At 43.4% G+C, this 25,963-nt stretch overlaps 1 protein-coding gene across 1 annotated transcript in view; it reads right to left on the bottom strand.

Annotated features, from left to right (window-relative positions):
• Positions 1-25,963, bottom strand: part of diaph2 (diaphanous-related formin 2) — a 765,099-nt gene that overhangs the window by 505,136 nt on the left and 234,000 nt on the right. Inside the window, exons 12-14 of the mRNA XM_080745541.1 lie at positions 14,198-14,308; positions 11,495-11,607; positions 2,315-2,431 (exon numbers count right to left, since the gene is read on the bottom strand). Coding sequence (XP_080601667.1) covers positions 2,315-2,431; positions 11,495-11,607; positions 14,198-14,308 — 341 coding nt within the window. The remainder of the gene's footprint in view (positions 1-2,314; positions 2,432-11,494; positions 11,608-14,197; positions 14,309-25,963) is intronic.

Genomic DNA, 25,963 nt, shown 5'->3' with positions numbered 1-25,963 from the left:
TATTTTTCAATGGTTAAAGTACCCAGGGCCCAGAATGTGGTGCGACACCCCTAGCCACATGACTATATTTCAGCGCACGTGGCTTTGAATCCAAGCATTGGTGGGGCTATTGGCAGGAGGCACATCTTACTTTGTGTACACCTTGCAAAGTCACCTAATACACCTATGGACAAGTCACTCCACCGTCCACTGACTGGAAGTGACAGTGTGTGATGCTGCCACCTCACTGCTCCCTATGACACCTCCTTGAAGCCCCGGGGACGCGCTCATCAAAGCGCAAAGTGATTTTAAGGGCCCTTCCTTAATATAACCGCTGTAGTCGTGCCACTTCTCAGCCACCTAATCCCAAGGACGTAAAAGAAAGAGATGCAAGTTCAAAGTGAAAATCAGCAAGAGAGGAGGGAAAAAAAACTGAATTATGAATTGGATGGGCACGTGTGTATGTAGTTTCTAGCGTCACCCTAATTCACCTGGCTATGATGTATGGAGGAATACAAGCTCTGTCCAACGGCTACAGCGCGGTGTGCGTGGTGGAGTGTCTGCATTTGTGACAGAGGGACTGAGGAGATGCATTTTTAAAAGCATATCTTTAAAAGGCCCATCATTTTTTTATGAGCATTTGTAGTGAACCCCTGTTACGGCTGGGGCTCCTATGTGGGGGGGCCAGTCGTGGGGCGACAGCAATGCTGAGGTGGACTTGGCTGTACTAGCTGGTTAATGTGAATTCTATTCCTCACAATCTCCGACTAGATGAGGAATGCATTATTCATAACTCCGAGGGAGCAGAAACTTGTCTATGGTAAATTCATCTTCCTCCCTATCCTCTCATCCTCCCCTCATCCCCCCCCCCCCCCCCCCCCCCCCCACCCCCCCCCCCCCTAAATATTTTATTTCTGTAAAAAGCTCTGACACAGCAGTGAATTTATCATTGTCATTCCCCTCAGAGAGGTGTGGCGGTCCTTCCGCTCAATTATTGACATATTTACACTTCCAAAGGCAGAGGTAGAGCTATGGGGCAAACGCTTTAACCCATTTAGAACGGATTACACTGTATTGTGTATAATTATTTTATGTTTTAACTATTGAAAAACAGCAGATCTACAAGCTCACAGCGCGGCACCGAGTGCCGCGCTGCGAGCTTGTAGATCTGCTATTTTTGAAAAATCGTGAAAATTCAAATTTTGACCCGATTCTATAAGTGTCTTTTGAATCCTTCTAAGGTTTTTTGGAAAAACCTATGTTTCTATGTCAGCAATCTGGCCAGCCATCGTCAAAGAAAAGGTCCTTTTCACTTAACTGGAGCTCAGTTAGTCTGTTCTTGAGAGACTACTATGTCAGTGGTTCTCAAACCTTTTCATGTGAAGGACCCCCAAAATTGTATGTATTTGGCCACGGACCCCCATCTCGAAATATTTAGTTCCAAGGACCACCCAGAAGCAAAATTTGAGTTACAAATGTTCGCTTTGAAAATACATATATTCAAAGATTTGCTCAAATTTTCTCGACTTTTTCAAAAATAGCAGATCTACAAGCTCGCAGTGCAGCACTCGGTGCCGTGCTGTGAGCTTGTATATCTGCTATTTTTCACTGGTTAAAGCATTCAATAATTCTAGGCCTAAATGGGTTAATAATTATTTAATCGTACCTTACCGCGGAACGATGTACCTATTCAATTAACTTTTTTTCCCCCCCCCCTTCCTGAATCTCTGCTTCTGGAGGTTGCAGACAGAAAGCGTTTAGGAGAGAGAGGAGGTCATGTGAATTTGTAATACTTACAACGTGCCCTCTGGCCTCTTTGAGCTACTATGATAAGCGCTCAGGCAGGCAGTGAAGGTACAGTATGTGCACGTTATGTATGTGGAGGATTGTGAGCCTTTGAGATGGCTGATAGAAAAAGAGTCATTGTATACTTTAACCCACAAGGTCAATGCCGTGCGTTTGCTATCTGGCCCTTTCAAGGGTGGTTCAACTGAGAGAGTATCCTTGCAGATGACATGCCCCAAGAGAAAAAAGAGAGAGAGAGAAAGAGAGAGATGTATTGCATCGTGGTTGCTTCATGTGGGTGAAAATAACAACAACATCACATAATAAATAAAGAAATAAACCCATTAAAAAAGGGTAAATCTTCACATCTTTGAATCTGGCTAACAGAATGTAGGAGTTTCACTCAAACTAATCCATGGATTTGTATCCTTAGGCGTAGCTGAGGAGGAGCTTCAGGCGACGATCAGTCAAACGCTGATAGAAAACCAATGGTGTGTGAAGAGAGAGAGAGAGAGAGAGAGAGAGAGAGAGAGAGAGGGGGGAAGCTCACCTGATGTAATAGTCGTTCCTAATGAGCAAGAGGTGCTGGAGGATGGAGAGGAAGTAGGGTTCCGATCCGGTGTCTCTCACCATGTTGGACAGGAGATGGTAGACCTCTCCCATGTCAGTAAGAGGGGACAGCGTTAAGGCAAACCACACAGTGCGTCGTAAAAGTGTCCAATATACAGCATTCTGCTATCAGAGACAATCTAGATCTGTTATAACCACTTAACCCCCAGGGGTCTTCAACGTTTTCAGGCCAAGGACCCCTTAGTTGAGAGAGAGATGAAGCAGGGATCCCCACGACCTGTTCACAGATTCCATATAGTTTCATCGTTTGACAGCACGATCATCAGTGTATTTTGGATTCATGTCAATGTGTGTTTTCAGATATTTAGTTAACCACTTGAGCCGTTAGATCGAGAAACAGTTAGATCGAGAAACGCAGTGCTCGTCGTGTGGTGCGGGGCGGAACAATTGCGGTCGCTTTGATCCACAACAATGACAACGACAACGTAGCGTCGGCAGGAATGATAGCGCCTCACCCCACGGAGGTTAGGGTTAGGCATAGTTTTACTGAGGTTAAGGTTAGGGTTAGAGTTAGGCATAGTAAGCTAATGGCTAACTACAGCTGAGCTAGGCTGCTAGTAAACAACAGAGAAGGGTCGCAGAGAGTGACATCAGCCACTACACAAGTGAATGGCTGTTGTCGCCATCTCATGGTGACTACGCAGAATTACACAGGTGCGCTGATAAGAGACTATCAAAGTGAATTGATCCAGGTGGTGTTAGGGGTGTGTGGTGAACTACAAAACGAGCGCTCTTACCACGATCTAACTGAGTTACCCAATCTAACTGTAACATCTATATTAGTAGTTGAATGACTAGTATAGTAGTGTTCAAATGATAATTCAGGATTCCAATTCAAATGTAGCAAAAATAGCAGATCGACAAGCTCAAAACGCATATACAATGTGGCCCAAAAAATAAATAGCTTGAAGTGCTTACTTAAATAGTTGAGCATTGAGATATACACATGTATAATGAAGCTCTTATATTAGGCACATGTGCAGAAAGCACTAGGGAATGAAGAGGTGGTATTGTGTTAAACTGGGGAAAGATTAAACATTGATTGGGGCCTTGATATGCAGTGTGGATTTTTCTGTCAAATGTTTTACTGTCCTGTTATCGACTGCGGTGGTATGCAGTGTTGCCAGATTTTCAGAGAAAAGAAGACCAAAATAGCCAACTATAGGCCACATAAACATCAGATATTTGAAAATACCTGAAAAAAATAAACACTTGAACAACACAACTCTGGTACAAGGGGCACAACATACTTTTAGATGGGGGGTCCAGGTCAAGTACATATTACATTGGCGGTCCTTGACATGAACAAGTTTGACTAGCTGAGTCCTCGGCCGCTCTGACCGCAAGCGGTGGGATTTTAAATCTGTCCTTCATAATGGCGGATACGTCTCCAAAGTGTGTTGTCAATAATGGGCTGCTGCAAAATGTGTACGTCCCCTAGATCCAACCCCCTCTGGTCAGAGCAAACTGAGCTAGCAAGAAATTGACTTTTTTCCCCATGCCTCTACACTGGTTAATGGATGCAATAAAATCAGATTATCGTAAAAAGCACTTGTCCGGAATTCTCCTTTAACCCATTTAGGCCTAGAATTAGAAGGATTCAAAAGACACTTATAGAATCGGGTCAAAATTCGAATGTTCACGACTTTTCAAAAATAGCAGATCTACAAGCTCGCAGCGCGGCACTCGGTGCCGCGCTGTGAACTTGTATATCTGCTATTTTTCAATAGTTAAAGCATAAAATAATGATACACAAAATGTGTACCCGTTCTAAATGGGTTAAACAACATTTAGGAAACAAGCCCAAACAACTACTGTACCAATACTAGTAAGACGCCTCAGGGCGACATGCAATTCTTGCCATCTGGCCAGTGATGTATATCGGACCAGTTACCCATATATGGAGACCCCTGGTAGCCATATATGGAGCTCCATGAGTTATGCTGTGAGAGCCCAAACATGCTTACTCAGTTATTCGTTATGTGAAAGTCCTATGACATCTGACATCCCTGTCTGTAAAACCAGCCACACAGATATGGGCTGTCTTGGCAATCTGTCTTGGCCATAATATGGATTCTGTTAGTGTGGTATGTGGCCGATGGGGCCTCCATATATGGGCATTCCCATATGAAGTCCTGTTAGATACTGTATGGGCGTAATATTGATGAGGGAACTCCATATATGGGCATAAAAGGGATTCTGTTAGTGCGACATCACAGTGAAGCCAGAGTGTGATGTCAGAGAGGCAAACCCAATCTGTTAAGAGTGGTTCCCCTGAAATCACAGTGACAACAGAGCATGATGTCAGAGCGACAAACCCATAGAACCACAGTGTCAGGCGTGACAGACAGATAGACAGAGATACACACATACGGACAAGCTGTGACCGTTCACATACTAATCTGCGACCTATGGGTCGCAATTAACAAGCAACTTTACAGAAAAAACAAGTCCAAAGTCGCTTATAATAAGCAGACTTGGCAACACTGCATGTAGACTTTCAGCTACTGCAGTATTTCCACTGTCAGTGACTCTGTGCTCCTGCATGGTAGGCCTAGTAGTGACTGGTCAGAGACCTATAAATAAAGAGCTGCTGATGTGCTCCATTCTTCTTCTTTTTTTTAAAGGTAAACCTACGTTGGATTTTGTCAGAATATATAGTTGTCAAATGAAATAAGCATTGGTGCCATGTTTTACAGCCCCTTTGAGCTGATGCGCTTTCTATCAACAGCATCACTCTTCCAACCTTGCTTGTATACAGTGGTGGAAAAAAGTACTCACGTTTCTTCAAGTAAAAATATCAGTACTGCAATGTAGAACTTTTTTTTAGGACACGGTTACACCACACCTTTATTCTACCTATGAAGGCAGATTCTGCCAATGCATTTCAAGGGAATGGAGCGTTTTGTTTTTTCAGAAATGCACTGGTAGAATTGGTAGAATTAAAATGTGGAGTGACCGTCTCCTTACAAGTAAAAGTCTTCCAGATTTCTAAATTTACTTGAGAAAAAGTACAAAAGTATTGGTGTCAAAATGTACTTAACACATCGGATGCCCACGTGATCTCTGACGTCTAATTTGCTGGTGCCCATGGCAACGCGCGTCAAACGCGTCATTTTACCTACCGGCGAGAGTACTGGCGAGAAAAGTAATCCGAGTAAATGTAATCTGAGTATGTCCTGTTTATTTCGCGAAAATCTTTTCTTTCAGTCAGGACCGTTTTTTATCATTTCTAAGCCACAGTGTTTGTGTTACGGCAGGTAGAAGAGGCTGCCGTTTTGAAATGAAAGTGATTTAAAAGCTAGATTAGGAGAAAACAGCGTTTTTGTGCAGCCGTTAGACAGGAAGTCAACGAGACACACAGCACGTCCGGGTGACGTAATTGCGCGCTGCATGTTGGGAAATGGAGTTTGTTTCATCACCGCGGTAGCCAAGTGCAGTAGCTACAGTACAGTATAGTTTACTGTACAACGCGTCAAACGCGTCGTGGGCCTCCAGCGACATCAAAGAAATTTACTTGTAGACACCACGTGGGGACCCGATGTGTTAAAGGTGTTATGCCACGCACCGAAATATTACATTATGCTACAGACAAAACATGTTGGCTACAGACTTTTTTGCATCATGTCAAATTACAGAGTAATATTGAAAAAAAAATCAAGTGTAGGGAGGGACTGAGTAAGGTGGAGGGTACTGATGACCTTCCAACAGAATCCCAATAATGGTGGATTTCTTTGTCGCTGGGGGGAAGAAAAGAAAAAAACAGCACTCAACCATACTCTCGCCATCCATCCATACCATTATACGTGCACAAAACAATCCACAACTGAGAGCCAGCCGAGCGGATCAATCCTTTTAAACACTGTTTGACATTTTCCTATTAACTCCAACAACTGTCTGTAATTAAACTATTATCCCATGTCAAATTTGTGTGAGACCGTGTGATGGGGAATACACAGTCCTCTAACATATCATTTCCCAGAGTCTGTATTAGGACAGACGAGTCTTGGGAGAATTACCAATCCGGCGAGATGCAATTATATCCTGGCTGGCCGCGGCGGCGTATTGCCGCTTGTCGCGCGGAAAGCTTGTACGTCTAAAAAACGTTACTTTTCAGGAAATGGGGATAAAAACGAACTTGTATTCAAATTCACCCAATGTTGTTATTTAGCTACATGCTCTTGTAGTATTAAAGGTAGGGTAAGTGATGTGTTTGGTTAAAACAAAACGTTCTTTGTTAAAAGGTAAAAGCACTATATTCTGATAGTAATCATTGCTATAGAGTGTTTGTTGGGAATCTCCCTGTCCCTTCCTGATTGGATAAAATTGGTATCCCGACCTGATATGCATTTTCTGTTTAAAAAAGAGCTGAGGAGACACAGAGACTCCTGCTAGTGAACAAACACTCTATAGGAATGCGCACATCAGAATATAGAGCTATTCAACTCATGTATTTTAACCAAAGAAAATCATTACCCATTATCATTATAATTATTATAACATCCAGACATAACTACTTCCAACCTGGCGGTGTCCCTATTTTAGCATGTCATATAGGCCTAATAGGCATATGTGTTTGTTTCGCAAAAAATAGACTATCTATATACTCACAACACGTCGCATCGCGGTGAATTGTGAGCTTGTAGATCGTCTGTTTTCGATACATTTGCACGACACCGTCACACACCAAAGAATTACACAGTGCATTAATTCACGCATAAAACATTATACTGAGAAATTATGGGGATACAAGGTGTCGGCCTCACAGCAGATTTGAGAGCATATTATATTATTAAGACCAATAAAGTATTCAACAAGCCATCATCCATCAGTAAAGCGTGCAGACAGTGAAGCCCTTCTTAGAACAATGCCAATCCACTTAATTCTCTTCGTCTCAATTTTTTTTCCCCCGCCGTCTGTCTGTATCTGTCTTTGTGTCTGTATTATTTTTCCATTTCACATTCCCTCTCATGAATTAACATGAGCAGCCAGCAGTCAGGTACAGAGATGTAGACCAGTCAGTTTGGTGGGGGTCAATCAATCACCCTGCTCCGTTCTCCCCGCAAACCATTAATATTCATTAGTGGCCCGGAGTCGCCTCCTCGCACCCGGACCCGCGCCGGACACAGAGGAGAACCTACGCCGCGCCTCGTTCGCTTTTAATCCGTTCAGGCCTAGAATTATTGAATGCTTTAACTGTTGAAAAATAGCAGATATACAAGCTCACAGCGCGGCACCGAGTGCCGCGCTGCGAGCTTGTAGATCTGCTATTTTTGGAAAAAATCATGAAACAATCGTGAAACAAGTGAACATTTGTAACTCAAATATTTGGTTCCGGGAGGTTCCTGATACAAAATATTTTGAGACGGGGGTTGGCGGCCAAATACATGTAATTCTAGTGGTCCTTGACATGAAAGAGTTTGAGAACCACTGACACGTAGAAACGTGTTTTTCAAAAAAAAACCTTAGAAGGATTTAGAAGACACTTCACAATCGGGTCAAAATTCAAATGTTCGCGATTTAAAAAAAATAGCAGATCTACAAGCTCGCAGCGCGGCACGCTTGTAGATCGGCTATATTTTAATAGTTAAAGCATAAAATAATACGCAATAATGCATACCCGGGCTAAATGGCTTAATATTCATGAGGCTGCAGAGGGGAAACAAGACACATCGTAGTCCTATGCAATGCAGGAAGTACCGTACTGACATGTGTGATGCCGTGTGTGTGTGTGTGTGTGTGTGTGTGTGTGTGTGTGTGTGTGTGTGTGTGTGTGTGTGTGTGTGTGTGTGTGTGTGTGCGTGTGTGTGTGCGTGTGCGTGTGCGTGTGTGTGTGGGTGTGCGTGTGTGCGTGTGTGTAAACTAGGCAAGCAGGGGGGACCTAAGGCATTCACTTCATGCTCAGAGCTCACAGATCAATACCACATTGTCCTTGGAAACAAACATTGGTGCCCGTCTCATTTGTGAACCTGCTCAAGCACATCATTAATCCAGGTGCACCCCCCCCACACTTCCCCCCCCTCCCAAAAGCCCCCCCCCTTCTCTCCCCATCACCCACCTCCTCACCTTCCCGTGTGTCAACAGAAACTGTCAGTCACAGTGGCACACGGTGGCTGAAAATTTATTTTATTATTTTCCTGCTACGGTGGGATTTGGGAGACAAAGGTTGCCGGAGTGAACATCTGTATAACAATGTCAGGCGTCTGGTATGTCTGCCCACAATGTCAGCCTTCCACACATGCCCTTAGAGAAGATTTGTGAATTATTAACTCTCAAATACCTGGAAACGCGCCCGAGTCGCGTTAACCACTTTAACCATTATTTTTATGCTTTAACTATTGAAAAATAGCAGATATACAAGCTCACAGCGCGGCACCGAGTGCCGCGCTGCGAGCTTGTAGATCTGCTATTTTTGGAGAAAAAAAACGTGAAAATGTGTGCAAGTCTTTGAATATCTTTGACCTGATCTTTGACCCGACTTCTAAATCCTTCTTCTAATCTAAATCCTGTTGTTCTCAAACCTTTTCATGTCAAGGACCCCCAATATTACAGGTATTTGTCCGCGGACCCCCATCTCAAAATATGTTGTTCCAGGGACCACCCAGAAGCAAATATTTGAGTTACAAATGTTCGCTTTTAAATAGATATATTCAAAGACTTGCAAAGAAATATCATGATTTTTCAAAAATAGCAGATCTACAAGCTCGCAGCGCGGCACTCGGTGCCGCGCTGTGAGCTTGTATATCTGCTATTTTTCAATTGTTAAAGCGGTCAATAATCCTAGGCCTAAATGGGTTAAAATGGCTCCGCTTGCCTGGTATGCTTCAACAAGTCTCCCAACTCTGGACTCAATGACTTCCCACTTTATTAAGCTACTACTACTACTACTACTATTGGAGTCCAGCAGACCTCAGTGGAGCACACTCCCCTGAACAGGTATGGAATAAATGGAAGAATGTGATAAAACATGATTTAAAATAACCCTAAAAGGGTGCCCCGGTATAGCTCACTTGGTAGAGTGTATACCAGGGTTCGCCAATTAGTTTTCCCCAAGGGCCGAATCATGTCTAGGGTACCAAGCCGAGGGCCACAGCATTGCAGGGGACGACGGTGGCGTTCCCGCTACTCCAGCGACAGTTCAGATATCGTCGTTGACGGGTGAAAATCGTGTATGTCCAAAACCGTTCGTTTTGCATTTATCATTTTAAAAATGATTTAAACTAGTGAAAACAGCCGATCTACAAGCACACAACGCCTTGCACCGCGAGGCGTTGTGTGCTTGTAGATCTGCTGTTTTCACTACTTTTGTGAGACGGCTTTGAATGACGAAGCAGGGCTTTACTTTGCGAAAGAACGTACAAATTTGGAGATACGAGGTTTCCACCTGACAACGACGATATACTAGTGTTGTTGCTGCTCTTATACCACCATTATTACTAGGGTTGGTGGGGGCCTGACAGTAGCCCCCCGCGGGCCGCAAATGGCCCGTGGGCCGCCTATTGGGGAACCCTGGTGTATACCAATCAAGGCCAAGTCTCTCTACTCAATGTCACTGTCAAATAAAGCAGAAAAAAGCAGGCACTTTCTAGCTCTGTGTCTACAATTCCAGCTTACTGATTATTTAGATGTTAACAGAGTTACTGTACTTTGTTGTACATTCTTGTTTCCTTGGCACGCTAATGTCTCTAAAAGGTGTTTGATAAAACACATCTGCTAAATGGCTAAAATTGTAAACTGAAAAAAATAGTCTATTTGATCTACCTCTTGTACATTATAATGTAGAAGACCAGCTTGACCCTGCGGCAGTGAAATAAGACAGCGTAGGAAGAAAGGAGAGGTTGGAGCCAGGCTTTGGAGCCAGGGCGTTGTTTGCCTAGTGTTACCTGGCCAGAGAGAAAGAGATGGGTGAGAGAGATTGCGCCTTCGATCGTCAAATCCTCCTCTAATGAACCCTGCCGAAGGGCTTGATCCAGCAAAGCTTGGTCAGGCCCAGAAAACACACTCAACTCCCACTGGTAAGTGCATGCTCTGCAGGTTCCTGGCCTGTTCATCTGAATATCGTCACTGTCGGGCAGAAACCTCGTATCTCCAAGTTTCACATTTTGTACATTTTTTTCGTAAAGTAAAGCACTACTTCATCATACAAGGCCGTCGCACAAAAGTAGTGAAAACAGCTGATCTACAAGCACACAACGCCTCGCACCGCGAGGCGTTGTGTGCTTGTAGATCAGCTGTTTTCACTAGTTTAGTTCATTTTTTAAATGATAAATACAAGACGAACGGTTTTGGACATACAAGGTTTCCACCCGACAACGATATATTGGTAACAGAGAACCAGTGTTGATTTCGTCTACTAAAACTGTGATGACAAAAGGACAAACTAATACAATTTCGTCACCAAATAAAAACTAAAATGTTAGGGAGGGACTAGTGGAGAAGAGATCCAGTAGAACTAAAAGACAAGTCATTTCATGATTGGTTTGCGCTCGGGTGTTGAGCCCTGAAAATAGCAGATCTACTGTAAAAGCTCACAAGTGAGCTTGTAGATCGGCTACTTTCAGCATGCAAGCAAGTGCAAAATCAGCCATTACGACACTATCAATGCTGGCCAAGATCATTTTTTGTAAATTTAGTTGACTCAAATCTTATGATATTTAGTCGACTAAAGCCCTTCGCACACAGACGCGTTTTTCTTGCATGAAAAAAACGGACGATTACATTTTTTAAAAGAAAACAATGATTCTCTATGACCTCATGCACAACGGCTCCGAATTTGCCATGCGGCAGGTGGCTGCGGATGTGCGTTTTTTTCCCGATCAAACCCAGTTCGATTCGTGCGTCTTGTCGCATGCGGTAAAAAACTCATCACTCCTTTTATGACTCCTTTTGGGATCCGCAGCGCCGATTCCGCACAGCATTGCACACCAAATCCAATTTGTTTTATTCATGCAGCAAACGAAAAAAAAAAAAACGCAACTGTCCTGTGTGGAAAGGGCTTAAAACTAACACTTTTTAGATGCTGTCAAAATCAACACGGCTATGCAGGCTCCTGGTTGATCTGTTCTGTATGTTGGTAACATAAGACCAAACAAAAGGATATTCCATCTCCGCTCGGATGTCGTCCAGGCGATGGGACAGTTCAATAGAGTCCTCCTCCTTGTTCTCGTTGAACACCTTGAGCTGGATGTCCAGCTCCTCGGTCTCCTTCAGCTCCTGTAATTACATGGCAAATGGACAGGAATGGGAATGGATACATGTAGCATACAGTAGTATACAACAGTGGTTCTCAAAGTGGATTCCAGGGACTCTGTGGGTTCCTTTAGTGGGGGGTCTAAATTGACCCATACAAGTCTGTAACTTTGACAGTGTACAAATGGAACCAAATATACCTTGGGCTAACAATGTGACCGGCTGTATTCCAAGCTGAATTTAAATACAGCTTGTGGATTAATATGCCATACCAGTGTAACCGCATGTCATTGTTATTTATGCATGTACATTTTTTTTGTTGATTAAAAGCCCTCTTCAAGCGAAATCCTTTTGTTTGAAACACAGCACTTGTGAAATTTTGATACTCGCGCAAATTTGATTGACTTCTATTAGAGTAATACTTTTTTTTTTTTTGTATAACATAAATGGCTTAGTGACTTTCAAAAGGGTGAATTACCAATACTTAGTCACTTTAAAGTCTGTTTTTCCCCACAGCATTTCAAAAGTAATGGCAGTGTGCAAAGTGTTCCAACATTTTTAAATGTACGCTGAGATCTTCTAAATTACACACTGATGCACTTATGTACACAGGTTGTCCTCTGCTAATTGCTAGAAGTCAGAAGTAGACTGCTACGGTCCTTTTTTCTAAGCGTTTTTAACACAGATGGCTTTCTGTACATTGCAGTGAACTAGTTAGATTCTAGCCAAGTAGAATAGCAGAATATTGGTTTCTCTGTCACAGCTATAGCGGAGTTGGAACTGGGGGAAAACCAAGATGCCCTGAACCCTCTTAACTAGGTATCCCCGAATGTACCGGTTGCTGCACACCTGTTCTTGCCACAGGGGGCTGTGGGGGGGTGCTCTTTACCACTTCTCTATGAATCACCGGCACTGGAGTTTACAGACGGAGACAGGGCCAAATGTAACCCAATTTCTGCAGCTATCAATCACCAGCACAGTGTTCTTTGGGCCCGCCATCTGTCTTAAGCAATGCCGGTTTCGGAAAAGGGAAATGGCACACAATGCCACAAAGAAGGAGGGGGAGGGGGGGCGGGCAACAAGGTAGCAGATGAAGGTCCAAGAAAACTCTGTCAAGGACTCTACACAGGAACCAACACACATTCCTTTTTTGTCTTTCACCGGAGTTCAACTTTTCTCCATCATCGCCAATCAGCTCCGCCTGCCTCCCGAGCATAATTCATAATTAGATGACGCGAGCCGTCGGCTTAAATGCCCGCATTAAAAATCCCGGGAACGTGACAGTTATAAATGACTGTACAACGGGACTCTTTCATATCGGCGGGCAGAAATGAAGATAATTAAAGTAATGAAAGTAATAATCAATGGGAGCAGCCGGGATGACTTATTAACAACTGGCACCGTGACACGTTCACCCTCCACGCCGCAAATGAGGTCTTGAATGATGAGTGGGTGCTTGTTTGCCTTTGCCTGGTGTTGAAGCAGTGTGGGCTGATTGATAACGATGCCAGCCAGAGCTGTGTTCAGTGAGGTGATGCCTGCCGCTGAGGCGAACCAGAACACTGGTGCTATAATGTAGGTGACACGCGGACAACATGGGACAGACAGATTAGCCTAATAGCTCACTCTTTCAAATGGATATTCATAATATGCTGTATGTAATTATATATAGATGTTGAATAGTAGACGGCCAAGAGAGCGATGTGCCATAATATGGTACACCATGGGTCTTCAACAGGGGGTCCGGGACACCTAGGGGGCCCTCAGAGTTACTAAAGGAGGTCCTCCAAATATTTGAGTGATGGAAACTTTTTTTTGTCCTTTTTTATAATAACTTGAACCCTAGCGTCCATATTCTGAGAACTGTAGCCAAAAATAGCAGATCTACAAGCTCACAAAAGCATTGTGAGCTTGTAGATCGGCTAAGAGGTTTGGTGTAGAGGGGGAAAAGGAGCAGACTAAGTAGAGTAAAAGGTCAAGTTTATTAACTATTGATGGTTCAAGTGGTTAAATATCTGAAAACACAAATTGACACTGATTGTGCTGTCAAACGATTAAACTATCAAACGATTAAACTATATGGAATCTATGAAAAGTTGTGGGGGTCCCTGCTTCATCTCTCTCTCAACTAAGGGGTCCTTGGCCTGAAAACGTTGAAGACCCCTGTGGTACAATACGCGAGTTCACCGTGCAAGAATAAGATTGTGTACTACCACCGGTGGCAGTGAAAAGGGGATGTCACTCACATGGCTGCGTGTCGTTTTATATGTGCCCAGATTTATACCCGTGGTTCATGTGGCATTTTTTCTAAAACCTCACAATCATAGGATTACATTATTAACTTAAAGGTGATACACCATGAAATTTCACTTTTCCTATTTTAAAACCTTTTTTGGGGGTCCCACTAGCACCTTCTATCCTCACAAAGTCCCATTTCTGACCGTTGTGTCTTTCTCTGGTTTTGGGTAGGCGAAGGTTAAAAGCATCCCACAGGTTCTCAAAACAGGCCATCCAGATTTGCTGCCGTCCCAGACCCCCAGGTTGAGAACTCCTGCTTTAGGGCACAGTGCACATGTGAATGTTTAGTGTGGTGCTTATTTCAACAGTTACTCACGGGTAGGATCTTCTTGAGACCACATCGTAGGAACTCGTTGCGCAGATGAATTCTGAAGTCCAAGTCATCAGGGGAGGTAACAAGGGCATTAATCAGCTGCATGCAGGCCGCCTGTTGGACAGGTAAACAGGTAGACACACACACACACACACGCACGCACGCACGCACGCACGCACGCACGCACGCACGCACACGCACACGCACACGCACACACACACACACACACACACACGTACAAATGTCATGTACATTTAGCAAGGAGCATGGATGTCAGATGATCAATTGATTCTGTTCCGAGTCATGTTGTAAAATGTGTTTTTGATCGGAGCCGAGATTGAATTGAAACCGCCACCGAATGTACAGGATTATACAACAATAAGCAAACATACATTCAGAGGAGAGGAGCTTATTTTTTTTATTTTTTTTCCTACGGGGCTGATCATGACGTGTTGCACCCATGTGGTAATCGCCCTAACCCCACTTGGCTATCGGGTATAGCCCTGAGAGAACACGTTCTGCCCTTATCGTGGAAGGCGAGCTAGAGATTGGAGGTGTGGGTGAGTCTATATTGACCAGATGTGCATCATTAATTGATTTATTGGGGAAGGGAAGGGGTGCGAGGGGGGGCAGAGGATAAGGGCAGGAGGGGGGAAATCGCTGATGGGTTTTAACAGCCTGTAAGGCGGCTCAGGGGAACGGGGCCGGGGTGAGATGGAGTGCTACTCCGACAGACGATCGATAGCCCAGCTGAAGGATTCTCTTTTTTTTGTTATCAATTATTTTTATTTTCCAAAACATGAAATTAGAGACATACATATGAATAGAACAAGAAAAAGTAAAACATTGATCAAAAGAAAAATGCAATTAACAGACAAACAACACAAACAATAGCAAAACAAGAAAAGGAAAAGAAAACCCACCCACCCCCTTTCCCCGGACCAACACGGAATGTACAATAGTGCATGCCTGTGCTAGGCTGTTACCACTATATAGTGATTTCTTGAATCATAGCCTTAAGCTTATCTGCAATGTCCGACCACATATTAATGTTTTCTTCTTTTGCTCCGTGTAACCTTGCTATCGACTGCTCTAAATATACTATATCTAGAAAGGTCAAGGCCCACTGGCGGAACGTTAACGTATGAGGAGGTTTCCACCGCGTAGCTACCATCTTCTTCGCCGCCGTTAATCCAGCAAAGAAGATGCGCTTGCGTATATTGTTTAGTTGCAACTGTGAGACGTCATTTAATAAAAATAAAGAAGGAGAAGATATGATATTAATACTAAAAATAGTTGAAAGTTTGGAGGCAACCATATTCCAGAATGACGACACATTTGGGCATTCCCAAACCATGTGAAGGAAGGTACCAATACTATTTGAGGCGCAGAGAGTGCAGTTGGGATTATTCAAAATCCTCATAGCACATAGTCTGCGGGGAGTTAAATAAGTCCGATGAACAAAATTTAAATGAATTTGTTGATGGTCTGGATTTCTAGAAGATAGCCTAATGTTAGACCATACTGTGTCCCAACAAAAGTCAGGGTCCAAATTTGGTACATCATTCCTCCAAACAGTATCAACAGATAGGGGCCCATAACTACAGTCTAATAAAAAACCATAGAGGGTGGAAACCAAACCTCTTGTTCTGTTACCATCACAGATAAACTCATGGAAGGGGTGCAATCTAAGGGGAGCTTGCCATGGGACCCCGTAGGTCCTCATGGACGTTCTCAGTTGGAAGTAGAAAAAAAGGGTATTTCCAGGCAGATTGAAGATGTCACACAAATCTCGAAAAGGTCGTAAACCATTTCTATCAAATAAGTCCCCTAATGTACGAATCCCCTTAGCCCTCCACCTTGGAAAGCGAATGGGGCGATCCTCGATTAAAAGTCTTTGATTATTGAACACTGGGGAAAATAAGTTCCATTTACAATCAATCTTACACATCTTTTCAGCTGCCCTCCATACTGCCACTAAATGAGAAATGATAGGTCCAAAGCGAACTTTGCATTGATGTGTAGTTATGTTTGAATAGATAAGATCTCTCAATTCAACAGGCTGCACTAAACTCTCCTCAAGCTCTCTCCAAGAAACCTTATTTGCTGGGTTAAACCAATTTAAAAGGGGGCGGAGCGTGAAGGCCCAATAATAAAATTTAAAGTTGGGCAATGAAAGGCCGCCATCATCTCTAGCACGTTGTAATAGAGAAAGTTTAAGACGAGGGCGTTTCCCTTTCCACACAAACTTAGATATCGAAGAGTGAAGCTTATTCCAGTATTGCGGCGGTGGTGGCAAAGGGAGCATAGAGCTTACAAAGTTAACCCTAGGAAGAACATTCATCTTTATGATTGAAACTCGAGCTTGGAGAGAGTTGGGCAAAGATGACCATCTATCTAAATCAAGACAAATCTTATTTAGAGTGTCACCATAGTTGTTCTTAACAATAGCCTGAAGAGAGGGGAAAATATCTATGCCAAGATATTTGAATTGGCTTACTACTGGGATTATGGGCGGCAGGATAGCAGATCTCATCTGATCATTTAGAGGTAGAAGGGCTGACTTCGTCCAATTAATTTTGTAGCCGGAAATGGAACTGAACTGATCAAAAATTTGAAGGACGTGAGTAATTGACTGTGGTGCATTCTCAATGAACAGTAGAATATCATCAGCATATAGGGAAATGCGATGCTGTGTGTTGTTAATCGAAACAGGAGTAATATCTGCAGACTGACGCACTGTCTGAGCCAAGGGTTCGAGTGAAAGTGCGAAAAGGAGAGGACTAAGGGGACAACCCTGCCTTGAAGATCTGCCAATCGTGAATAGCGGCGAACAGATCTTACCGGTTAGGACCATCGCTGACGGATTAGAATAAAGTACTTTAACAAAATGTATGAATGAAGCACCAAATCCCATTTTATCTAGTACAGCCCACAGGTAAGACCATTCCAGACGATCAAATGCTTTCAACGCATCGAGCGACAACACTGCGGCGGGGGTCCTCAGCTCCTTAGCCCTATCGATGATATGCAATAGTCGTCTAGCATTATCAGAGGCTAGTCTAGTTCCTATGAAACCTGTCTGATCACAGTGTACTAAGGTGGTCATAAAACCCTGCAAGCGACGCGCAAGCACCTTAGCAAAAACTTTTAGATCAGAATTCAAAAGTGAAAGCGGTCTATAGCTTGCGCAATCTGTGGGATCCTTGTTCTTCTTCAACAATAATGATATAATAGCTACATTCACATCCCTGGAGAAAGAGCCACTTTCAATTGCATATCGAAACATGTCTAGCATCAGCTGACCTAGATCTTCCCAAAAGATGGCATAAAGTTCAGGGGGTATCCCATCCAAACCAGGCGACTTGCCCCTACGCATTGCGAGCACAGCTTCCTGTAATTCCGCCAGATGGAGCGGTCTATCTAAGGCTTCCGCATCCGCCTCGCTAAGGGTTGGTAACTGTATGTTGGATAAAAAATCATTGCATACTGCATCATCGTGAATGACCTCGGAGGTGTAGAGCTCATCATAAAAAGCACGAAACGTGGCATTGACCTCTTTGGGTTCTGTAACCATGGCTCCCGTTGTTGATTTGACACTAACAATATCAGCAAAATGCTCATTGGATCTAAGACGTAAAGCCAGTAAGTGACTGGGTCTTGCACTATTAAAATAGTAGTTTTGCCTTGTGCGTTTCATTTGAAATTCTGAGCGGCGCTTGAGAATGGAGTTAATTTCTTTCTTAACTAGCTCTCTCTGGGTTGCTGTACTAACATCAAAGTTATTTTGGAGAGAATTATCCAAAGTAGAAAACCGAGATTCCAATTCCACCAGTTTGGCTGACCTTAATTTTCTCTGAGTGGACGCATAGAGGGTTGTATTACTCCTGATAAAGCCTTTAATTGCATCCCAAAGAATTCTGGGATCCTCAACTGAGCCTGTATTGATATTTATAAATTCGCGCAAACCAGTTTGAAACTGAGCTACAAATGCCGCATCGCGCAGCAGTGTGGTGTTAAACCGCCATCTAGGAGCTCTATCTATAACCTGTTTCAGTGAAGCAACACACAGCACCGCCTTGTGATCCGAGAGTGACATTGGGAGCAACTCTACCTTGGCAATTTTATGAAACAAGCTAACAGGGGCAAAAACGTAATCGATCCTAGAGAATGAAGCATGCCTACCCGACAGAAAAGAAAAATCTCTAACCGTTGGGTTCATTAAACGCCAGATGTCGAGTAAGCCAGTTGAGTTTGCCCAAGCACGTAGTTCTGCAGACGCTAGTGCCTGTTCTCTGCTTTCTACCCCAGTGGATCTATCTAGGTTATGTTGCCATGTTGCATTGAAGTCAGCACCAACAATGATTTTGAAATCCGTCAGTTCCAATAAGGTTTTAGTTAGTAATTTGTAAAACTCTTTGTCTAAAACATTTGGAGCATACACAGAGACTAGTGCTAGCATTTTACCCTCCAAGCGGATTTTAGCAACAGCTATCCTCCCGTCACTGTCAGACCAATCACCCAAAAAATCCAACCTAAGGTTACGTCTAGCCAATATGGCTACTCCCTTGGTTTTGGAAGAAGCAGCTGAAAAGGCTAAAACACGATAATGTTTATTAGCCAATCGGTTGGAATGCTCTTTTAAAAGATGAGACTCCTGTATAAATGCAAAGTCAATTGATTTAGATCGCAAAACCCCCAAAATGCTGGTTCGCTTATGCGGTATATTCGCTCCCCTTACATTGAAACTTAGAAATTTATATTCTGTCATAATTGTGGTTCAAACCATACGCACAGCAAGCACAGTAGAACATTTTAGAATTTCCTAGTTGGTCCCTCACAACAAACCTTCCCCACAGAAAAACAAAACAACCCCAAAAGGAACAAAAAGGAAAAAGCAACATCAAACGAACATAAAAAAACACATAACATTGAAGCTTGAGGGGGAAAACCCCATTAGCATCAGAGTGCACAAAAACAGTTCCCCACCCCATCAACCTATTAGTCAACCTTCATTTCACTCTGTCAGAGAGTGCAAACAAGTAACTGCCCAAAAGTAACCATACATTGCCCTCTGGTGATTATGTAAATATATAACAGATCACCAAAGTAAAAACAACAACAACAAAAAAGTGCCTTCTTGTGGCTGAATAGCTCTCAAACATTCCATCCGCTCAAATTATGATCAATCTCCCCACTTCATATCACTTAAATAAATGAGAATGGTATGTTAACATTTCTAGTAAAGAAGGGGGAGAGAAAAAAGAAAAGAATAAAGGGAAAAAAAAAATGAGGGGACTATAACAACTGTAATAATAATAATCAGTCCAGCATTAGGCCCACCTAGAATGTGATAAAGCCCTATAAGCCACGTTAATGCAAATAACCAAACACTTGTGACAGATAAGTGGAAATAAGGCTGTCACCACGACAAGGCACTAATATAATATTAATAATAAAAATAAATAAAAAGGAAATCAGTGTATATGATATAAAAAATATATGCACTTATATATGTAGTTAGAAATAGAAATTAAAAGCACATCCGGGGGGCCATATGCAGCAAAGCACACACAGTGTTAATGCATACTGCGCCACATACAGCCCCCCCCATGCATCCATGTATACAAACCACAATTACTAATTAGAAGGGGGAAAAAAAGAAAGAAAAGAAAAGTCTGTATACATAAGTATTTACATAAAACACAGTTATGTATGATCAGGAAACCATATACAACACAGCACACATAATGCATACTGCGCCATATACAGCTCCCTGTACATGCCCAAAAGGCCAGTGCAAACTTAGATAAATGTCAATCATATTAGTTAAGTCTGTTTCCGTCTTAAACAGTAAACTACCATACTTCAAACAGTGAACCTACCCAATCACGACTACAAAATAAATATCCCAATACAGAGCTCCCCTCTCCCCCCATCAAGAAATTAACATTTTAGAAGACAAGTAGGTAAATAACTACCCCCCCCCCCCCCCCCCCCCCAAGACAGCGGATCCACAAGCACGTAGAGCCAACGCGCCACGAGATCGTACATCCGCCAGCTATTGAGATTAGAAAAAAAAGGAAAAAAAAGAACGAGTCAATGAGCCAGGGAGAGAGAGAGAGAGAGGAGAAGCAGAGATAGGTAGAGAGACATAGAGAAAGGGCGGGAGAGCGAGTGGTCTCTGGAACCGCGGAGCCTTCACAATTTAGACCATATTATTTATATCTGTTTCACCTTAAACAGTAGGCTACATTACTCAATACAAAGGCCAAAGCCCAGTCTCGCCCTCCTACCCGAGAAAGTAGCGTTTTAGGAGGCATAAACGAACCATAAACTAACAACCAACATAGCCGCCATTACCTAACAGAAAGAGAGAGAGAGAGAGAGAGAGAGAGAGAGACACACACACACACACAGCGAGAGAGAGAGCCATAGAGAGAGAGAGAGAGAGAGAGAGAGAGAGAGAGAGAGAGAGAGAGAGAGAGAGAGAGAGGGAAAGCCGAGATAGATAGAGAGACATAGAGGGAAGATGAGAGAGAGAGCAGGCTCCGTCTGAACCGCGACACGGAACCCGTTAGACAAAGCTTAACAGAGAGAGATAAAACCCTCTAGACCTATATAGTAAGCAGCACAACGCTCAATAAGAGCAAAGAAAAGGAATACAATAATAACAAGAACAATGTCCATTATATTCAAACAAAAAAGACAGTGAATTATGCTTATAGCTTTAGCAGCCCTAAATCCTCTCTCCTTGCGGTAACCTAAATTAAAACGAGTAACACCCATCTGCTTACAGATCTTGTTAAAAAATAAAATATATCTTATTCTTCGATACAAATAAAATAGGTATTATGAAACGAAACACTTGAAAACACAACGTCAAGTCAGATGATGAGTCCAAAACAATAAGTAGGCTTACATTAACAACTCACCCTTTGGGGAGGAGGAGGAGGAGAGAGTGAGGAAAGAAAGACGCTGCGTAAAAGTCATCTCCAAAGTCCCAGCCAGCTTACCAACAGTCCATTAAAGGCAAAAGGATATCACATCGGCAGAATGTGTTTGAAAGCACGCGATCACGAAAGCAAAAGTGTCCCTGGTAAAAGTTAGTTCTCTGTAACTGTCGTCTCATCATCCCGCGTAGCTAGAGTCTCGTCCGCAGCACCTGGAGTCTTGAACCTATCCTTGCAAAAGGCCAGAGCTTCCCTGGGTGAGTTGAAAGTAGAAGTCGCCTCATCCACGGTTATCCAGAATTTGCTCGGGTGCCTTATTCCGTATTTCACTCCTTCCGCGGTGATGGAACGTAGGAATTCCTTTACTGGCCCGAAAGCTGCCCTTCTCTTTGATGTTTCAGCAGACCAGTCGGGGAAAATATACACCTTTTTGCCATTGTATGTCAGTTGGCCTGCTTTCCTGGAGAGCTGGAGTATGCGTTCCTTTACCCGGAAAAAATGGATCCTTGCCAGGAAAGCCCTTGGCTTATCAGAACGTGGATTGCCGGTCCGATGAGCACGATCCACCTCCGGGGGGGAGTCGGGAAACTCGTCGGGGAATGTTTTCTGCAAAAAAGACTGGATAAAGGCCACTGGGTCAGCCTTTTCTAGCCCAGGAGAGATCCCAATCACTCTTATGTTGTTCCTACGACTCCGGTCTTCTGCTATGACGAGCTTCTCCTCCAGATTAGCACATCTTCTCTCCAATTCAGTGATACACATCTGCAAACTGTCCATGGAGGAACCAAAGTTCTCAATGGCCTCCCCATGTTCAGCCACGGTCGTGTTCAGCGTGGCGACTGCAGGACGCAGCTCCTTTCCGAAGTCATCAATCTTCTTCAGTAATTTCTTCTCCAAGCCAAGCATCATGGGTTGAATAAAACCATCCATAAACTCTTTCAGTGATTCCTTGAGGACCTCACGCAGCATGCTCTTTGTAACCGGAGCGTCAGCGTCGCCCTGCATTGCGCCGGCCATGTTGTCAGCGTTTGCGGTCGGAGACCTGGTACTCCTCGACCTCGTGTTAATCGTATTCGGCATGAAACACGAAACAACTGCAAAAACAGACGCTCACCAGTGTTTTGGGCGTTTAAAGTCTCAAAAGAACTATAAAGGCAGTCAAAAATGGGCTTAAAAAATGTGAAAACTATGCACCTCCACAGAGCTCAACAAACGCGTCCTACTCGGTCGCCATCTTGTCGGAACTCCCAGCTGAAGGATTCTCATGATCGGCATTTGAAATGTTGTCTTTGAAAACGTTGAATCGCATCTCTGTGGATGTGCACGTTTCATTGAAAAGACACGGTGTTTGCAGTCACGCAACGTTTTCCCCACTCTGTGGCAACTCCGTCATTGCCGTTGTGTGTGTTTTTTTTAAACTTTTTTAATGTGTTTCTTTGATGCTTTTGTCTGACTGCGGACTCACACACACACACACACACTCGGAAATACAGCTTCTATAGCAGGGTTCCCCAATAGGCGGCCCGCAAGCCATTTGCGGCCCGCGAGGGGCTACTGTCTGGCCCACACCAACCCCAGTAATAATGGTACTATAAGAGGAGCAACAACACTAGTATATCGTCGTTGTCGGGTGGAAATCTCGTATCTCCAAATTTGTACGTTCTTTCGCAAATCATACAAGGCCGTCGCACAAAAGTAGTGAAAACAGCAGATCTACAAGCACACAACGCCTCGCGGTGCGAGGCGTTGTGTGCTTGTAGATCGGCTGTTTTCACTAGTTTAAATCATTTTTAAAAATTATAAATTCAAAACGAACAGTTTTGGACATACAAAATGTTCACCCGACAACGACGAAAACTGTCGCTGGAGTGGCGGGAACGCGCCACGTCGCCCCCTGCAATGTTGTGGCCCTCGGCTTGGTACCCTAGACATAAATCGGCCTTTGGGGAAAACTAATTGGGGAACCCTGTTCTATAGTCTGCGATTCTTGACCTAGTGGTGTGCCGTCATCACCCTCTTTCTCACTGCCTTCCTTTTTCAGATCCACATTTAGATCTCCCTCCGTTTTAAATAAATAAAATAATACGTTCAATATGTTCCACCATGCATTCAGTTAATTATAACACCACCGCACATCACTTTGATGGGACTTCTGCCTTGTGAAGGCAGAAGAGCAGCCATATGGAGGAGTAGTATACGGCATCGCTCTGTGTTTGTATTTAAGTTGAATCACACTTCTACGCCAGCAGGACATCAAGGAAGGCTGTTATGCAAAACACGTAAAATAAAGTTGTTTGTTGTTTTTACAGATACCTGCTGGCTATGCATAATACCAATAATACTTTATTTGTGTTTCATGTGTAAATCACTTTCATACAGTGTTTCGTAGTAGTGAAAAAAAAGAAGAAGAAAAAAGACGACGACACACAATTTGACAAAAAGATGAGTACCAGCAGCCACCGTGCAGCTTGACAGCAGCTTCTCATGTGCGGCACTATTAACAGCATCAACCGTTAACAACATATGCTTCCTCTGCGTCAGTCATAGTAGGTGCCATGGTGTTGAGCGTGTATGCCAGTGGTGGCAGGCAGGTAGGCAGGCAGGCACCTCCTCCAGAATCACGGCAGACTTCAGGTCCCAGCGAGGCGTGGTGGAGGCCTTCAAGTAAGATCTGAGCCCTGTAGCCTGGCGTTTTATTTATTTTTTCTTTTTCTCCTTTACCCACCAGAGGTCTGAGACGTGGAAAAAGATACCTCGCAGAATCTTCACAGGACTCATCAGTGAGTCGTGAGTGAGCGCCACACAGCTGTTGAAAGATTCTCTCTTTCTCTCTTCTCCTGCGTGCAGATTGACGCGCACATCAAACACCCGAGACACACCTCAGACAGACGTCACAGGCTGGAGGGGAGCTTGTTTTCATGCGTGCGTGCGTGCGTGTGTGCATGCATGCTGTGCATGTGTACAGGGGTGTCGCACCAAATTCAGGGCCCTGGGTACAAGGATTCTACTGCGGGCCCCCCATGAATGTTCATCATAGGGGGAACTTGGAACGCAATTTGTGCTTTAACTATTGAAAAAGAGCAGATCTACAAGCTCACAGCGAGCTTGTAGATCTGCTATTTTTCTTAGTCTTTATTAGTTTTTGAATATTTCAAATCCTTCTAAGATTTTTTGAAGAACCTATGTTTGTTATGTCTGTTATGTCAGTGGTGCTCAAACCTTTTCATGGGAAGGACCCCCAAAATGATATGTATTTTGGCCATGGACCCCCATCTCAAAATATTTAGATCCAGGGACCCCCCAGAAGCAAAAGTTGAGTTACAAATTTATATATATATATATATATATATATATATATATACTAGACCTTACCCGTTCCAATATATGTGCTGCAAAATATGTGCAGAGTGTGGGTTATGGGGAAAGTAACTGTAACTGCATGGTGTGTGCGTGAGAATATGTCGGAGCATCATAATGTAAGGAGCAGCCCATGGAGGAGTGTATATTTATGATGGATACAAATAATTTAACAGCTAAATTAGGTGAATAGAAGTATGAGGATGTATTTGCTCCACATAATTTTTCTATACCCGTTGGAAGATGAGACACACATCACCCGTTGCATGCGTGACCCATGCAGAGAGAGAGAGAGAGAGAGAGAGAGAGAGAGAGAGAGAGAGAGAGAGAGAGAGAGAGAGAGAGAGAGAGACTGCAACATTCCTAACTGTGAGAGAGGTGTGTGTGGGCCCGGGGCTACAGATCCCATGGCCTGGAGGAACGGACCGTAACCCTGACAACAGGCTGTAGAGCTGTAGAGTGAAGAAACGCTAATAAATAGCTATAATTTTGGGAAAAATGAAATTCGGGCTCCGTCACCGTGTGTATAATGCTAATGGCCAATGCCATGTTAAATTTGAGATCAGTCGCTGAAGCGAATGAATAGATAATGCATTTTGTGACCTACTGACTGACTGACTGACTGACTGACTGACCTCTCTCTCTAATTATAGTATGGATATATATATATATATATATATATATATATATTCAAAGATTTGAACACATTATCACAAATTTAAAAAGAAAATAGCAGATCTACAAGCTCACAGCGTGGCACTCGGTGCCGTGCTGTGAGCTTGTATATCTGCTATTTTTTTTCAATAGCTAAAGTATAAAATAATTAAGGCCCCTCCACCTTGGGCCCTAGTAACTCAGTCCCACTTTCCCCCACCTTGTGACACCCCTGCATGTGTGTGTGTGCGAGTGTGTGTGCGCGCGCGTGCGGACTCACGCGCACGCATGTGTGTGAGTTGTGATGTTAGCTGTATAAAGTTTTGAAAGCTGGAATGCAGCCATAGGGCATTTCCCAACAGTATAATTAGAAGTGGCACCACCGGGATGATCTTAAAGTTGGGATGCTGGAGTTCTCTCTTGTTAGGCAGTGGAGCGAAGCCGCCCTGAACCACAACAAAACTCATTTTAATCACATTAGCAAAGTCCCAGGCCCAGCACCCCATCGCAGGTTTTAGCAAAAAAACAAAACACACAAAAAAAAAAACAAGCCTATTAATTTCTTTGAACTCTCAGCATCAGCAAAGTATTTTAATTTACTTCACAATTAGCAGAGCTCCGTTTCATTAGCGGGATTTTACAAAAAGGAAAACAACAGCAAATCAAGTCCAAAGGATTTGTACCCCCCCCCCCCATTCACACATCTACATGTCTCTCCTTCCACAAACACTAAATCAGAAAGAAACCATTACGGTATTCCACAGTGTTGTGTTTTCAGCGAAAAACATGCTTCAAGTTAGTTTTT

Source organism: Nannobrachium achirus (genome assembly GCF_963921795.1).
Source record: "Nannobrachium achirus genome assembly, chromosome: 17".
In the NCBI taxonomy this organism is placed as follows: Eukaryota; Metazoa; Chordata; class Actinopteri; order Myctophiformes; family Myctophidae; genus Nannobrachium; species Nannobrachium achirus.
This window is presented reverse-complemented; position numbering and strand designations above follow the sequence as displayed.